A 17,844-nucleotide genomic window follows, 5' to 3' on the forward strand; every position below is an offset into this window, starting at 1 on the left:
TGAGATAGTAAAATAAGGTTATCAAATTATATAAATTGTAAAAAATGAGAGTTTTGTAGATTTTATGATCTGTTTTCTACAAAGCATGCTTATATATGGTTTTTGTAAGTACATAACTTTTGTTTGCTGGAATTATTCTCTGCACTATTTGAAAAATGAAGGACAGGTTATTTGGGGATTCCGCTATGTCGAGAAATCAAGGTATTTTCTATTAGTTGCATATTGCTTTGTCTTTTAATTCTGATCATGCATTTATTCACAGAACTGTATTTAGAGAAACAGATATTTTGACTTTTGGTACATGTTATTATGGTAAATGGAAATAACTCAGTAAAAAGACTTACCACTGTGTTTTAGATTGCATTTTGAATATAGTTTTCTAGTATTTATGATCTTGCCTGTATATATGTTGAACACAAATTATTAAAGATAATTGTAAAGTGAGTTTTATCTCCAGAGAAGTATCAGAAGATAAAATTCTCAGAGTTTTCTTTAATAAGTTTTACAGCTGCAGTTTGCAAGAAGGTGAGCCAACCTGTTTCATAGTTTATGATACCACCTATATGAGTAGTTGATCTGAGATAGACATTTATTGGAGCAGATTTTTAAGCAGCTTTGAGCAAAATGTACATAGGATTACTCATAATATAGAGTGCTGCTTTGATGCTCATAATAAAATAGGACTCAAGTTCTCCTACTATTAAATTTTTCAAATGAATTTGTTACTAAGGTCTTGAATTACAACTGGGTGTTTCACTTTTGAGTAACTTGTACTGACTGCATTGCCATTGAAGTGAAGCTTATTGTTGTCAAATTAACTGTTGTTTACATGGTTCACACTTTAATGTGGTGGTTTATCTTCTGTTACTTTAAACAGTTGAAAATAGGCCTACATAAAATTTTGGCAATGTTTCATTCTCTGATTGGATTCATCACCCAGAAGAAGGCGAAACGTGGTTATAAACTAAGCCATAAAATTGCCTGTCACTTAAATTGAATAAATGGGTATGAGCTCAGGACTCAAGATTGGAACAGCCGGATTCTCAGCCAGGCTGTTTGAGTGATTTTACTATAAAGTATTCTTCAGCAAATTAAGAATCTACTTGTTTCTCACAGAGCTTTTTGGTAGACTTTTATCAGAAATAGATTACTAGGCTGGCCACAGTGGCTCATGCCCATAATCCCACCACTTTGGGAGGCCAAATTATAATAGTAATAGTACTATTTAATAGCAAATAGTACTATTTAATAGTAAAATTTTTATACTATTAAAATTTTTTTTAATTAGCCAGCTGTGGTGGCACTCAAATAGTAAATAGTACTACTTAATGGTAAAAAATTTTTTTAAATTAGCCAGGTGTGGTGGCACATACCTGTAGTCCCAGCTGCTTGGGAGGCTGAGGCAGGAAGATCACTTGAGCCTGGGAGATTGAGGCCGCAGTGAGCCGTGGTGGTGCCGCTATACTCCAACCATTATATTCCAGCCCAGGAGACAGAGTGAGACCCTGACTAACAAAAAAAAAGAAAAGAAAAAAAAATACTATGCCTAAGAAATAAAGGCAATGTGAAGATCATGTTGGTGTAGAGAGAAGTGCATTTAAAAAGATTTTTTCATCCTTTTTTTTGTTCCAAGTTAGCAATAAAATCTGAAATTATAAGCACATATATTTAATAATTCGTTATAGATCCTTTTCTGTAATAATGTTAATTCATTGTCTTTAGAGAGAATAGTAATCTGCATCACCAAGTGGAAGAGATGCTTCAAAAAATTTCTCCTCTACAGAAATGTCAGGAAGAACTGGGATCTTTAAAAGCAGAGCTAGAAGAGAAAAAGGTATGAACAATAATTTTCTGTAAAGATTTACGGTCAATAAATTAGGATCAGCTTATTCGGTATAATTGGGATGAGGGGGCTTTTGATGTGTTAAAGGAAATAAAGGCTAGTCAAGACTCTCAGTGTATTATTAGCTTTAGAGAACATTGAACTAACTGCTTAGTAGCTTAGTCTTTACAGTGATTATTAGCTCTGCAATACTGAGTCAGTTGCTTATGCTTTTTGAGAGGGTCAGCAGAAAACGCTTCTCACTATGAATTTGTGTGGTTTTATGTGTTCTGCATTAATTGATTTTTATACCTTTGTTTTTTGCTTAAATGTAAAATAACATGCAAAAATTCAAACTTTAAATGTAGAGGAATCGTTGTACATAAGAGAGAGGGAGCAGGAGAGAATTTTATTTCTTCAGTGGCTCTGGCCTAGCTTTGGAGAGCCCAGTGGTGAATGAAGCGTGTAGGGCTTCTGCTCTGGTATGAGTTAAGATGTCCTTTAAAGAACCTACTCTCATAATTCATAAACTAGTCAATATTTTAAGCAATGTCTGTATACTTTACCTCTGTAACCCTAACCGCTTTGTTTGATCCCTTTTTAAAAAATCTCTTTTCATTTCTTTTTTTGGCAGTCATGTATAGTCTCTTGTGGTTTCTCATTGTCTGTGAGAGGTACACAAAAATGAGTCTTTCAATAATGCTTTTATAAGTAAGCGTTCAGATTAGGGGTTATTTCTTTTAGGGCATGTTTGATCTTTTTGGGTGATACTTATTAAGCTGAGATGGAGCATTGGGAGAAGATGCCCACTTCAGATATGAAAATACATATGTCTTTTCATGGAAGCTCTTCTTCTTTTCAAAGTCAAGTTGCAGTAAAACAGTTTGTTTAAAATGCTGTAAACTCACTTTTCTATGTAAATTGTTGTTTACTCCCTACATGAATCTTAGAATTCATAGCTTTTACAGATAAAAACATTAAAGTCCATAGATTTAAGTGGTTTGCATGAGCCAAGTGGCAGCCACCTGGAATGATCCTCCCTTCTTAACCTCTTCTCTCTAGGCGCTTCTCACAGTAGTGTTTGTGCCTCTCAGTCTTCCTCAAATTGTGCTATTTTAGTGGTGACACGTAGCTGTCTGAGGTCTTATGTGCTTTAATAGTACATACTTATTTTCCTCTTTATAGAAATTCTTACTATATGTATAACTATGCTGTCAAAGTTAAACAGAAACAATCACAGTGTTCAATGATCTCTATTTGGTTATATAATCTTTTCAGGCATATTTGAGAAGAAGCATGAACATTGGAGTTAGACCTTAATGATAACCCTCATTAGTTGTTCAGTTACTGTCTTTGGAAGAGCAAGTCATCCTGTCAAACCCTGAGATTCCTCATTTGTAAAAAAGGAATAATGAAACTGTTGAGATTAAAGAACTCTCTCAGAGCTGTTGAGATTAAAGAAATGTATAGTTATCATACCCTGCTAGAACTCTCAATAACAGTGTCTTTCCCATTTTATAGTAGCTGCTAGGGTGTATATATCAGTGTTCACACATTTTCCCCAGTTATCATTAAGTATAATGATTTGTTTTAAATTTTCCCTAGCAATACCGTTAGCTCATATTTATTATGCTCTAATATTTCTTCAGGATATGTTGAATTTTAATTAGTTGAGGCAAAAATATTAGCTGTTTGATATTTAAACCAATTATGAAGGTTTAGAATTGCAATAAAATTAGTATATTGTTTTTAAGTTTTATAGTTTTTGTTTGATTATATTGTTAGTCATATTTCATCTATTAAGAATCTGGTTACCTCTATTAAAATATTCAGTGACTATTTTTTCTGCCTAATATCTGTTTATTTGGTTAATAGCTTATCAAAGGCAAAGCAAGTTATGACCAATGGTCAGTGACTTTCATTTTGACAATATCTGTTTTTTTTCTTTTTTTAAAGAGTTCTTTAAAGTTGTATCAGGATACTCATCAGGAATATGCTCGTGTAAAGGAAGAATGCTTGAAGAGTGATGCTCAGTAAGTAGTTACTAAATTACTATAGAAATACGGTTTTCAGTTTTGAAAATACGTAATTCTTAAGTCGGTAGTGTTTTTTTTTTACAGTCTTTGGATTTCTTGGCCATAATTAGCTGCATGGTCTTGAACTAGTTAGTCTCTCAACCTTGGTTTCCACATCTGTAAACTGGAAGTTATATCTACTTTGAAGGGTCATAAGGAACATTAAATAAATTGTCATATGTTAAAGGGCTGCACAAAGAACTCCATAAAGGTGTTTGTCTCTGTATGTATATGCATTATATATGCATGCACATGTGTCTGTGTGTGTCTAAAGGTGTTTGTCTATGTATATAATGCATTATGTACTCATTCACTTGTGTCTGTGTGTCAGAACATAATGACTGACCCCTTGCTTTGTGCCAGTGCTTTAACCGATAGCATGTGGAATGGGTATCTTTGTTACTATTCATAAAAAGGGCTGTTCAGAAGCATCCCCTTGATCATTGAGGTTCATACTATAGTCATGTTATTCACAACAAATGTGAGCTATACATAAAACAGTTGAATGTAGATGTAATGAAGCAGTGACTCAGAGAGTTATCCACCTTTTCAGACTCTCAGAAATCCATCTTAAAGCAAGTGCAGCTCTTCAACCACTGCTTTCCATACGGTGGTGCTGTGACCACTGTTAACGCTATGCATGCTCCTGAAGAGTAACCTTAACTCATTAGACTCTGGACTGACTCTTAGAGACCATCTAGAAACTTCAGCTAGTCTCATGAATGATGCCACTGCAGTTCAGGAAGGGTCCCAGATGTACTCATGGCAGAAATTTGACAGGCCCATGGCATGTGTTTCAAGTGGAAAGAACAGAATTTTTTAATCCACTGTAAAGATATTTCATACTAAATAGTATATTATTCTCTCTTAGGATACTAGTTCAGACTGAACATTTGTTATACAAATATTTGTAATTTAAAAAATATGTGCCACAAATTATAAGAGCATATTTTTTCCTATTCTGCTGTTTCTTGCCATTTAACTTACACAATTTCGTTATTAGGAAGAAGAAACTAGAAGCTAAGGTGAAGAAGCTGCAAGGTAAGTGGCACTATTGTTACCTGAAGTTTTCGGTCAGTACAAAAATCATTGGTAACTGTATGAGGAGGTACTTCTTGATCAAATAGTTGAATTGTTATGGTTTTTGATGGTACATCCATGGATGACTGCATCAAGGGGTCTATTAGAAAGAAGTGTGAATACTACTCTTCTCTCAGGTACCAAATGGTAACATAGAGATGGAATGTGGCAAATCTCCGAAATGTTACTGCACTCAAAGTAATGGCAGCCCATACTTTTGCTATAAAAAGCAGTAATTAATGAAAGAATTTAATTTGGAAAGTTGAATCTCATAGGGCTTTTTCTTTTTTTCTTAATGAAATAAGTAGCTGGTGGAAAGGGTGGCTACTTTTAGTACCAAGAAACATGTATTTAGATAGTTATAACACACATACAGAGATTTCGACGAAATTTTGTACATTAGGGATTGTCCAGTTTGTACCTGATCCTCACCCATGCCCCACCCTCTTGTTAGGGGTTCTAGCCTACAGTGAGTAGGTACGAGTGCAGAGGGACCATGCGAGAATCTAAGTCCTCACATTTCAGCTAATAACCTTTCAGGAACTGGTAGGAATTGAACTCAAGATCTTTTTATTTGCTTTTTCCTCCCTTCATTGTGTGGGTGGGACACAGACCTAATACCAAGTAGAGACAAAGGGGCTCTGCCAGATCCATCCTGCACACGATCTTCCTGTCATTCCAGCCTGGACTGCAGCGGGCATCTTACCTGCTGTGGGTTTCTGACCCATTATCTTGCTAGTGCTCTACTTCAGAGATGGTTTATGTTCATTTAGAGCGTGAAGTTAGAGTTTGAATTTAGTTACATCCGGGCACATAGAATAATAGTTGCGGAAAGTATTTCTAGTCACTAATTTTTCTTGATTGAACCAAATTTTTTGGACTGGAACTCTAAATATTTCGGTAACAATTTTTCCTCTGATTTGATTATTGCATGAATACTGACAATATGGCAGTAAGAATGATATTTTGTGTTCTAAGTATTGGTGTCTCTTGTAAGAATATGGAGATAAGTGTCTATTGTATTTAAACAAAACTTTTTTAATTTTTAAACTTTTTAAATTTTTTATTTATTATATTTTATTTTTTGAGACAGGGTCTCTCTCTGTCACTCAGGCTGGACAGGTGGTGTGATCTCGGCTCACTGCAACCCCTGCCTTCTGGATTTAAGAGTTTCTCCCACCTCAGCCTCCCGAGCATCTGGGACTACAGGCACGCACCACCAAACCTAGCTAATTTTTGTATTTTTTGGTACAGACGGGCTTTCACCATGTTGGCCAGACTGGTCTCGAACTCCTGACCTCAAGTGATCTGCCCGCCTCAGCTTCCTAAAGTGCTAGGATTAGAGGTGTGAGCCACTGCACCCAGCCACATTTTTTATTTAAAAAAGAATTTTTTTTTTTGAGAGGAAGTCTCGCTCTGTCGCCTAGACTGGAGTGCAGTGGCGTGATCTCGGCTCTCTACAACCTCTGTCTCCCAGGTTCTGCTTCAGCCTCCTGAGTAGCTGGGCCTATGTGTCATGTGCCACCACACCTGGCTAACTTTTTTATATTTTTAGTAGAGATGGGGTTTCACCATGTTGGCCAGGCTGGTCTTGAATTCCTAACCTCAGGTGATCCGCCTGCCTCGGCCTCCCAAAGTGCTGGGATTACAGGCGTGAGTCACCACGCCTGGCCCACTGCTTTTATTTTTTAGAGACAGGTCTCACTCTGTTGCCTAGGCTGGAGTGCAGTGGCAAAATCATAGCTCACGGTAACTCTGCCTTCAGGTGATCCTCCAGCCTCAGCCTCCAGAGTAGATGGGACTATAGGTGTGTGCTACCACACCTGCCTTTTAAATTTTTTGTAGAGATAGGGTTGCCTAGGCTGGTCTTGAACTCCTTGGCTTGAGTGATTCTCCTGCCTCAGTCTCCCAAAGTGCTGATACTACAGGTGTGAGCCACTGTGCCCAGCCAAGGAAATTATTTTTTTGAGACAGGGTCTCACTCCGTCACCTAGGCTGGAGTACAGTGGTGCAGTCATGGCTTACTGCAGCCTCAGCCTCCCAGACTCAGGTGATTATTCCACCTCCTGAGTAGCTGGGAACTACAGGTGTGCACCACGACACCCGACTAATTTCGACTAATTTTTTGTAGAGACAGAGTTCTACTATGTTGCCCAGGCTGGTCTTGAACTCCTGGGCTCAAGAAACCTGCTCATCCTCCCAAAGTGCTGGGATCACAGTCGTGAGCCACTGCAAGGAAACATCTTTAAAGAAATCTGAAGTGCCAGTGAGACTATATATACAGGTTTTAGAACAGACTTTCTGTGAAGCAAAATGCCGCCTTTATTTTTCGTGTATAAAAAGTAGTTTTTCTAGTAAAAAAAATTTATCGGTGTGACTTAATAAAGATTACTGAGAAAAAAAATATCCAAACTTGTTAGAGGAGTCAGGAGAGGATTGTTACTGAGGTGTTTCATGGAGTTTTAGTTAGTAATTGTATATGAGCATAGTTATGTAAAGTCAGTACTGGTCAGATTCTTAATAGTATGTCTGGACCATTTGAGGCTTCAGAAACAAAAATGAAAATGAAGGATTACCTAAAATAGATCTCTAATAAAGGTCCTAGGGATTATGTTTAGCTAACTTGTTGAAGAGAATTCCAGGGAAGAATAACCATATCTATAATAAGCATTGAGAAAATTGCCTCTCCCCTCCCTAATAAAGAGGCTATATTCTGAGATAAAATCACATTTCTAAAATTTCTAGGACTTTAAGGTTGCCAGTGATTGAAATGGGACGGCAACTCCCTTTTATGCCTTGAATTCTTCCTTAACTAGGGGTTGGGATTGCTGTGCCTGGTTTGGAAAGAATTCTTAAGGCCTGTGCTAGTTCTGTGGTTTAAATGACAGTTAAAGAAAAAAGTACATTGCATTCAGCCCTGACGATAAAATATTGAAGGAGCAACGGCTTTTTACAAAATTTATTTCAAAGTTTTAAGAAATGAGAAAAACTTGTAATAGATAAGATTTTGAGTATTTCATTAACCACAGTAGTAAAGTTAGTAAATTATTTTTCTCTCCCTATTGCTTCATTGGACTTAAAGAGGCTGCTGTCAAGCAAACTCAGGACTTCAAGCAACTGAGAAATGAAAAGAAAATACTTGAAAAGGAATTTAAGAAGACACAGGTACTAGATAAAAGCAGCATACACACACCTTAAATACGTGGCTCCAGGGTCTCTGTAGTGTCTCTGTGTTGTAACTCACGTAGGAGTCAACATGAGGCCCCCTGGCGAAAACAGTCCCAGCTGCCTGTTAAGTTGCACCTGTTTTACATTTGGTCTAGAATGGCTGCACTTCTTATTCAGCATAAACACTATTAATATTTTGTTTTCACAGGAAAGGCTTGACGAATTTTCTAAACAGAAAAATGAAAAGGGTGAGTATTCAGTTAATGCTTACATACATTTATTTTTGATATGTAGTATTTTATTAACCGTTTTTTCCCCATGCTTTTAGAGTTGAGACATATTGGAACACAAATTTCAAGTGATTCATATGGAAGCATAGATAAAAGTGAGTATATTGCAACTTTTGTTTTAAGGTTGTGTATTGCTCTTAGTGGGTTGTGAGACTGTGTTTTGCTCCTACATATAATTGTGAAAGTGCCAGGGCTTAGTAGATGTTTCGTTTTAGTAGAAGTCATATATTATTGTGTCTTCATTAGATCCAAATATAATCAGCTTATTGTCTTATAAAATAATACAGTGAATAAAAGAGTCAAAAATCAATATTGTTTGGGATAGGAAAACTAGTTGGAGATATAACGTCTGCTTTTTTCAATTAATGAATACAGATTTTTTTCTCTGGATTATAATTTATCAAATTAATTTATTAAATTTCCTAGGTACCAAGAATATAAGAAAATGTTAAAGTCAGGCAGGAAAACTGTAGAGTTAAAGCCTTATAGTATATTATATAGTAAAGCCCTATATAGTATAGACAGAAAAGTTTAGGGAAGGCCCACAATTGCAAAGAAAAGTGGTGGTCACGGAACAAGGGAATGTCATACAAATGTGGACACACACTGCGTTACTGAGCGCCACATCTCATAGGTGAGAAGCATAACTCTAGAAGGTGAGAAATGAGAATTTTCACTTTCATCCTTCCATTTGTTGTGTGACTCTGCCATTTACTTTCCTTTTTTTGTATTTTCATTTTCCTTTTAAAAATGGAAATATGAATTTGAATTTCTGCTCTATCTCACAGGTTTTTTGTGGGGATGCATTTAAAATGTTTAATTAGTAAATAATGGTATTTCATCTCACTAATGTGTTATTTTTTTCTCCAAGTGGAAATGATTAAAAACATTTAAATTGTGTGCAGGTATATGGTGTCTCTTTTAGAAGTCACCTTTACCTTTTTTTCTTTAATTTTTTTTTTAAATTCAGAGTACAAGTTTATGTTTTCCTTGGTGTAAGGCTTTAACAGTTCCCACCTTTCAGCTGCCTGGGCATTGATTGCTCACCTACCACTATGACTAGATATGATTCCATGTGCTTTTGACTAGATTCTTTGTCTCTTGTGTATGGAAAGTGAGACTTTAAGTAATAGTTATTGCTGAGAGAAATAGAAGACGTGACAACGTTTGCTTTCCCATTCAGTAGTCAGCGGTTGAATGGAATTATCTTCGTTTTTGGACTGACAGATTTGTTTTACAATTCAGCTATTCCCAAGCCTTACTATTCAAAGCAGAACCCTTCTGTCCTCTTTCTGTAGTTGCTCTCTCTCCCTACATTCTGTTGTATTTTTTTCAAATAACTTATTACTATCTCAAGTAAAATTGTTTTATGTTTTGTTTTTATCTACCCTCTTAATCAGGGCAGGGATATGTCTGTCGTATATTTTACTTTTCCCAAATACGTAAAGTTTTTGGGAATCTGCTGGTTATTTAGCTGTGGACCTTGATGGGTTTATCCTTACTTAAGTGTATTGTTAACACTAATACTTGACTTATGGAAAAGATTTGCAAAGTAAGCACCAGAGTATTAGGTTGACTTCACTTTACAAAAAAAGGCCATCTGAGTGCCACTTTGCCTTTCTTTTCTTTAAAATTCCAACAAAAATTTTCGACCAGGAAAAAAAAAAAAAAAAAAAACAGCAGCAACTCCTGGATAGTTACAAAGATTACCATCAGTAGAAGAAATGAGGAAGATGCACAGCAGATAGTATCAATTGGTGATGAAACCCGCAATTGCAGAGAAAATAGCAGCTCTCACAAAGTAAGTTTTCATTGCAGAAGCTTCGAGTTTCCCCAAATCAGAGATGGCAGGGAGTGGGAGAAGGAGCAGGACATTAGCATTTTGCCAGGTAATTGATTAAAGGGTGAAAGGAATGCCACCCTTCTGGTTTCAAAAACTGTTTCTGGCCTTTGCTCATAAACTGTGGCCCCAGTTTCATTTTCTAAAGTTTTAGCTATGACAATGGAGCTCCTCAGAGTGGGCGTGGATATCAGAAAATTGGGTAATTATGGCCACTTTAAGGGCTAGCCCCTCCTGTTCCAGAAAACAAGATGTTTATATACTCCATGTAAACCCTCACAACTGCATCCACTTTCCACTGCTTCCCCTGCAAGGCAGGGTCCCACAGATTTATGAAATGAGAATCTACATTTACTGCTAAAGGAATAGCGCTAAAAATGTAGGCTGAAGAAATATACTTTGTCTGCCAAAGATGTTCTGCCTAAACTCTCATCTAAAACTTAGAGAAAAAGCAGTGAGAAAAAAGAGAAAAGCAACAGACGCAAGAAGACTGAGAGAAACAGTCTTTAATTATGAATGAGAAGGAAATGCTGAAAACTGATTGCATTTCCTTTAGAGAAAGTCTAAGAACATGTCCATAGGCTGCTGCTATGAAATTGAACCAGATAGGGATCTTGAAAATTAAAAATCCAATTGCATAAATAAAATAAACCCAGTAGAAAGGTGGAAATACTGGATGAACAAATAAAAGATCAATTAAGTTGATCCTAGAGACTGAATCCTAGGCGGTTGAGAGCATCATACAAAGGGACAAACAAATTAAAGATATTAGAGAAAATAACAAGATTTGGAGGATAGAGCCAGATGTCTCAATATGCATCTCCTAGGACTTCTCAGAGGGGAGAACAGAAACAGAAGGAGAGAAGGTGATCAAGACATGACAGAAGGGAACTTTCCTGAGCAGAGAACACATGGAATATTCATATTCATAGGGGCCACCAAGTGTTGAGCGTGATTTTTGTGTACAGTCTCCATCTCTGACACCTTCGTAGGAAATATACCTAAAATCAAATGAAACAGACTGAATATTAGAGGGATGGATAAAAATATTCCAAGCAATGCTGACATTAAAGCAGTCATGTAAGGTAAAAAATAATAAAAGCTTAGAAATGAATTTACATGATTGAAATGTTGATTAAAAGTATAGTTTGCCAAGAAGATACTGCTAGTATGTACCTAAGAGTGTGAAACGATGTCAAGCAATACTCTTGGAAATCTAGGGGGACTGGCCAAATCCATTTTCGTTGTGAGAGACTTCACAATGTTTTTTAGAAAGAGCAAAAGCAGACAAGGGATGGAATTGGAATCACAGTTCCAAATGGATAATTTATATACAACTGTTTGTAAACCACACACCTGGAGTTTGTTAAAATACTTTTCAAACGTATAAAAGTTGACTAGTAAGTGAACAATAAAAAATACCTGCAATTTAATATGAGCTTTTAATAAAAATCCCCCTCCCTCTGCAAAAACAAAACCTGCAAAACTTACGTAATAACTAAACTCACATAAGACACACAAAAAACCTCTCTTTGGTAACAGAGAAAATAAGAACTGAAATACTGAACTGTTTTGAAAGTAAACAGTAGGGCAATATTTATTAAAATCTTTAAGATATAGCCAATTCCTTAACTATTCAAAGGAATATGTTAAGGCCTTACGTGATACATTGTCACTTTAGAAATAAATACGGAGAATGAAGTGTTTAACTGAAAGAAAAAATTGATGAAAATGCAAACTTAAGTTAATGAAATAGGAAACAAAGCAATTGATTTAGGACAATTAAATCTGATAGCTGGTTCTTTGTAATGCTAGTGAAACCAACAACTCTTTGGTAAACTTTGATTAAACAAACAAACAAAAGAAGGAAAAACAGCACCAGGATTGAGAAACAGGTAAAACTACAGTCAAGAAATTTCATAATTCACAAGTTCATATTCAGATGTGAAAATGTAAGTAGAATGGTCCATTTTCAAGGAAAACATGCTCAAATTGACTCAGAACAATTGCTACAAACCTGAACAAAAAATAGGAAGAAATTTTTAACAATAGTTAAAGATCTAACACCATAATAAATCCAGATAATTTATAGGTGAGCTTTGTAAACGTTCAGTGAAAAACTAGTGTCTCTGTTATTAATTTTTTTGTTTCAGAACTTAGAAAATAAGGAATGTTTCCATTTTATTCTCTTAGGCTAGCATAATGCTGTACCAAAATCAAATAGCATGCACACATGTTCTCAAGATTCAGGACTCTTGTGTTGTTAATATAGCTGCAAAAATACCAAATAAAATTTTAAGAAATTAAATCCACAAATTTAGAGTACAGACAAATTATGCTTGAAGATTTATCTTAGGAATACTACAGCTGGGTCAGAGAATGTTGTGATCATCTCAATTCAGCACTTAGTCCCAATTTCAAAAAATTGATGAGGTAATGAAAAAAAAATTTTAACTTGAGAAAGGTGAAACATTCAAAGTATAGTTATTACTGTCAAAAACAAGGCAAGCATGCTTTTTGTTTGTTCCTTTTTTTTTTTTTTTTTTGTACTGGAGGCCTGAACCAGTGCAACAGAATAAATGCAGAAGAGTAGGATCTGTGAATACTAATAAAGAAAAGTTGAAATTGTTATTATTTCAGATGATACTACTAATGTAGAGAATTTAAAAGACTCAGCTAGAGTTGGAATTAGAAGTAATAGAGCTTGGTAAAGTGCTGGCATATACAATGAACATACACATTGTACCGTTATTAACCTGTTAGAAAAGGAATGGAATAAGAACAACCCATTCTCAAGTGGCACCTGAACCAGCAGATGTCTAAGAAAAGACCTGAAAGCAGTATACAGTGTTTCTGAGGAAAACTGAAACATTCCTTAAAAGCGTTAAGGAAGACCTGAGTACATAAACATGTTCCTGGATGAGAAGATTCAAAGCATAAAGATGTAAAATTTCCCCAAATGTATTTATAAATATACAGAAATATTCAAAGTCCCATAGAGGTTTTCTATGGAAGAGGACAAGCAGATGGTTTATAGGGAAAAGTGTATGTTCAGAATAATACAATTTTTCAACAGGAGAAAACTGAATAAGGATTACGCTCTAACAGATATTCAGTAACCTACCCTGATTCAAGAAGTGTGGTATGGATACAGAAAATGACAAAGCAATGAAGTAGAAAATAAATTTCATAAATAAATATGTAAGTCCTTAAATATTCATACATGCCTTAGAGTTTGATAAAGGCAGAATTTTAAAGGATCAGGGAAAGTTGTGCAATTCACTTGAAGGAGGTGTTGTCTTCACAACTAAGTGTGAAGTTAACGCTGAAGATGTTTTTCTGCTTTGTTGGGAATAGAGTGCTTTTATTTATTTATTTTTTGGATCAGATTAGCAGTAATGAATGCTCAGTTACAAAGGCATAGCTCTGGATGATAGCCTCCATAAGAATGGAAAAGTAACTTTTTTTCTTTTTTTTTAAGGTTCCTTGTTTGCTGCTTTGGGTATACGTAATAAGCAGGGATCCTGGTCAGGTCATTTAAGCAAAGGGGATTACAGTATTTGGAAGCAGGCTTTTGGGTAGGTTATATCACAATGTAGATAAGCTACTCGATCACAGAATTTTGGAACTGAAAAATGGATATGGCTCACACACAGTGGCAATCAGAAGGTTGTTTTGGCTCAGGAGAGCTGGCAGTGTCCAGCCTTTCACACTTAACCTGTGAACTGTCCTCCACAGTTGTCCTGCCCCTTTCTGTGGACTTCATTTTTTGAAGTGATGCAGTCTGCCAGCTTAAGTAGAGCTAATCTCTTACAAAATCTGTGATTCCCTGAGACATTTGGGTTTTTAAAGTTTGGTCTTTTAAGCTTCTCTTGAACTGGAGTAAAGATTTCACTAATATCAGTAAATGCTTAAGGTTAATTAAAAAACTTAAGTTCAAGGAAACTCTAATAAAACTTTTTAGGTGGCCTGAAAGTTGTATACATATACTTAAGCTACTTTTAGTTGAATTTTAATTCGTGTGGGTTGTCTTTTTATGCACATTTCACCACAAGCTATTCATAGTTATATTTTCATAAATACTTTTTGCTTTAGAAGGTTTTGAAATTTGTATTAATGTAGAAAAGCTTTAAAACCATAGTATAATATTCTTAATGTTACATTTATTTCATTAGGGCTGCTTAGTTACAGCATCCCTTGGCCTTTCAATTTGAATTACTGGTTCTTAACTATTTTAGGAATTTACATCTCTTTGAAAATATGTAAAAATTCCAAAGGTTTTACTTTCCTTATAAAAGTATGTGCTTCTCTGTCTGCTCGTGTGTGTGATGATCGGTTCCTATCCATATGTTCATACGCACACATTCCCGTACCGTCTCCCCTCAAGTCCATTGATGGATTACCTGTAATCCCTGAACTCCCCAGGTTAATTACAGCATGGTTAAGTCTAGTGACTTTTCTGATAACCTCTTATAACTTAGGGATGCTTCTCTACTCCTTGTAAAATACATAGAGCCCAGATCCCTTATCAGTTATTAACTGTGCTTCCTTCCCCCATCTCAAAGCACTCTCTGGTGAAAATATGTGGGCCAAAGATTCATTTGTCCCATGCATACATAAAGAGGTAATAAAAGCCTTTCACAGCAAGTACACATGGTCTTTTGAATCCCCTGCCTCTGCCACCAATTTTTTTTTTAAAAAGCAAACAAATGTACCTTCAGCCTTCAATTTTTAGCTTAAGTATTGCAGACCTTTTTATCAGTAACTGACTGTATTGTGCACAATGGTTGAGTTTGGGGAAGATGTATATGTAATTTTCTAAGTCCCTAATAAACCCTGATTTCACAGAAGTATGTTCTGGCCTTGTGTACGGTGAGCCAAATGACATGACTTTAATGCTTTGCTCTGTTTCACAGGAAAAGTGAAACTGCTTCTGAAGGAACTCTGGCTCTGTGTAAACACAACACACAGACTACCTGGTGAAGGCAGCAGGTGTGTCCCAGGTGAGAGAGAAGCTTACAGAAACCGATTTCATATGTGAAAGTACAGAGCTTAACCATAGGCATAGCAGCCGTTACTTTTTAATAGCTCCTGATTCAAACATTGAAAGAATGAAGTAAACTAGAATGGGTACTTTTAATTATACAAAACTCGTTTCCCTTCAGTGTGAATGTTAATCCCAGTAAATACATTTAGCTTTCATCAGAGAACCTTCAAAAAAAAAACGAGAAGGTCAAGTAGCAGAGGCATATCTGGCAGGTGGAGAGGGGGATACTTGAAGGATGCAGTTTCTTCTGAATCATTTCATGAATTTGATCAATCTGTGAGCACTTTAGCTTCGTTTATTTTTAGTGTAATTTATCAGTTCCTTTGGTTGAACATCTTGACTCAGAGTATCATGGGGGCATTCTAGCACATTCACAGTTATAGTCGATTTAGCTGTCCTGAGTAGAAGGGGAGCAGATAGCTGTCTTGTATAAGATTAAAGTGCTTCTTATTTAGCTTTTTGTCACTTTACTAATTTCTTTTGATTAGCTGCTGTAAACTCACAGGTCATTGAGGTTCTAAATCTATGGAAACCTCCACCTTATTTTCCTCTCAGGCTTCTAAAGACAGTTGGAAAAAATGTTAAGGGACAAGTTACTGATTCTTACTTATGGTGGACTCAGAACTTGTCGAGTATACGGAGGCATATTTGATGGGGTTTCTTTAAGTAGATGTTTCCCTCAGTTCACCTGCCAGGTACCCATTGGTATTAACCACATGGTGCCCGCAACTCTTAAATTAGTCACCTCAGTTCATAATTTATCAATTCATCTGTTTAGGCAGAAGCAACCAAGGGATGCTTTTTGGCCTTTTATATCAATCAGCATTCTATTTTAAGCATTTGATTTTATGTTGTCAAGCTGTTATTAAAAGAGCTGTTCTTCATTTCATAATCTAATGTTTGTATTTAAAAATATGCTTTTGAGGGGTAAATATATTACGTTAATTTTTCCAAAGTAGAAGGGAAAACATGGTATCTTTGGAATCTTATTATACCATAAGACATATTCTTTTGTTTTAACTTTTTATTTTCATATGAGGATGGTTACAAAAATAGTTCAGAGAATCCCCATGGATCCCTTAGCAGATTGCAGGATTTTTAACATTTTCAGTTACCAATGGTCAAAACCAGGACATTTGGTACAGCCCTATTAACTAAACTGTGAATTCCGCAGTTTTCCCCAGGTATCCTCCTTTCTTTCCAGGATGCAGTACAGGAACCCACGTTGCCTTTAGTAGTCATCTTGCTTTCACCTCCTCCAGTCCAAAAGTTCCTGTTTTTTTTTATATCTCATGTCTTTTACACTTTGGGAGAATATTATTTTGTAGAATAATTTTGTAGAAAGCCCATTGTTTTGGCTTATCTGATGTTTTCTCATGTCAGATTGAGGTTGTATATTTGTGGCAAGAACATCACAGTGGTGATGTTTCTCTTTGCTCAGGGAGTTGTTCTAGGGATAGGTGATGTGGATATGTATTATCACTGGGCTCTAACCTTGAGCACTTGGGTAATGTGGTATCTGCAAGTTTTTATGTTGTAAAGTTACTCTTTTTTTCCTAATGAATCAACTTGAGAAAGATTCTTTAACATTGTGCAAATATTCTGTTTCTTTCCAGTTGTCACCTGCTGATTTTGGCCTACAGCAGTGGATCTTGCCTGCTATAATTACTGCTTTAGTGTTTGCCAAATAGTGATTTTTTATTTGTCTCATTCCATCTGCATTCATTAATTGGAATTCTTACGTAAGGAAGAGCTGTTCCTTATCTACCATTTATTACTTGTTTACATCAGTATAGTCTCATAGATATTTATTTTATTCGTAAATAATAATTCATTGCTGTCCTTTTAGCTTTGGTGGGAGCTTGTTCAGATTGGCTCTGGGTCCTTCATAAATACTCCATTTTTTTTTGAGTTGTTTACTTCTGGTACTGCAAGATGTTTCCATCTCTGCTTGGATTTTCCCTTCCCAGCCCTATGAGCAACCGCTTATCCAAGGAGCCCTGGATCCTCTATAAAACTTATTTTTAAAGCTGGCAAATATAATAAATGGTTATGGAATCAAATGTTTTTGTTAATAATTAGTACCACTGAAGTTCACCAAAATCAAGACCAGGATTAGGTTTTTATAGGAACTTTTCTGTTGCATTATCATACTGAATATTCATAGACCTCGTCAGATCTTTCAGTTAGAGAGCATTGTACAGATTTGGCCGTGGGTAGGCTTGATATTAGTTGATTTCAAATCACTTTTTGGACAGAAAATAGTGTTCTGTATCAACCTATAGGCACAAAGTTGTTTCTCTGCCAGATTCTGCTGTTTGTATGGGAGGATTCATCCAGAGACCGAGAGAGCCAGCAAGGCCCATTTTCATGGCTGTGGATGCCTTTCCAGCTGTGTCATCCATCCACCCACCGGTCCGTCTCACCTGTCTGTCTCACTTTTCTTACTGCAAGGCTAGCATACTTGTATGAAATGTATTGATTTTCTAGGATAATGTTTAGAAAGCAATTGGTTGCCTTTT

The 17,844-nt window shown here is 36.0% G+C and overlaps 1 protein-coding gene across 2 annotated transcripts in view; it reads left to right on the forward strand.

Moving 5' to 3' along the window:
* Nucleotides 1-17,844, forward strand: part of ICE1 (interactor of little elongation complex ELL subunit 1) — a 67,702-nt gene that overhangs the window by 16,766 nt on the left and 33,092 nt on the right. Inside the window, exons 4-11 of one of the 2 annotated variants that reach the window (XM_003807968.5) lie at nt 507-525; nt 1,723-1,834; nt 3,779-3,855; nt 4,901-4,938; nt 8,060-8,142; nt 8,354-8,393; nt 8,474-8,530; nt 15,192-15,278. In XM_003807968.5, coding sequence (XP_003808016.1) covers nt 507-525; nt 1,723-1,834; nt 3,779-3,855; nt 4,901-4,938; nt 8,060-8,142; nt 8,354-8,393; nt 8,474-8,530; nt 15,192-15,278 — 513 coding nt within the window. Of the gene's footprint in view, nt 1-506; nt 526-1,722; nt 1,835-3,778; nt 3,856-4,900; nt 4,939-8,059; nt 8,143-8,353; nt 8,394-8,473; nt 8,531-15,191; nt 15,279-15,337; nt 17,738-17,844 lie in introns of those variants that run through there. The other variant, XM_034959718.3, reaches the window with a different exon arrangement.

Source organism: Pan paniscus, chromosome 4, assembly GCF_029289425.2.
Source record: "Pan paniscus chromosome 4, NHGRI_mPanPan1-v2.0_pri, whole genome shotgun sequence".
NCBI classification, from domain to species: domain Eukaryota; kingdom Metazoa; phylum Chordata; class Mammalia; order Primates; family Hominidae; genus Pan; species Pan paniscus.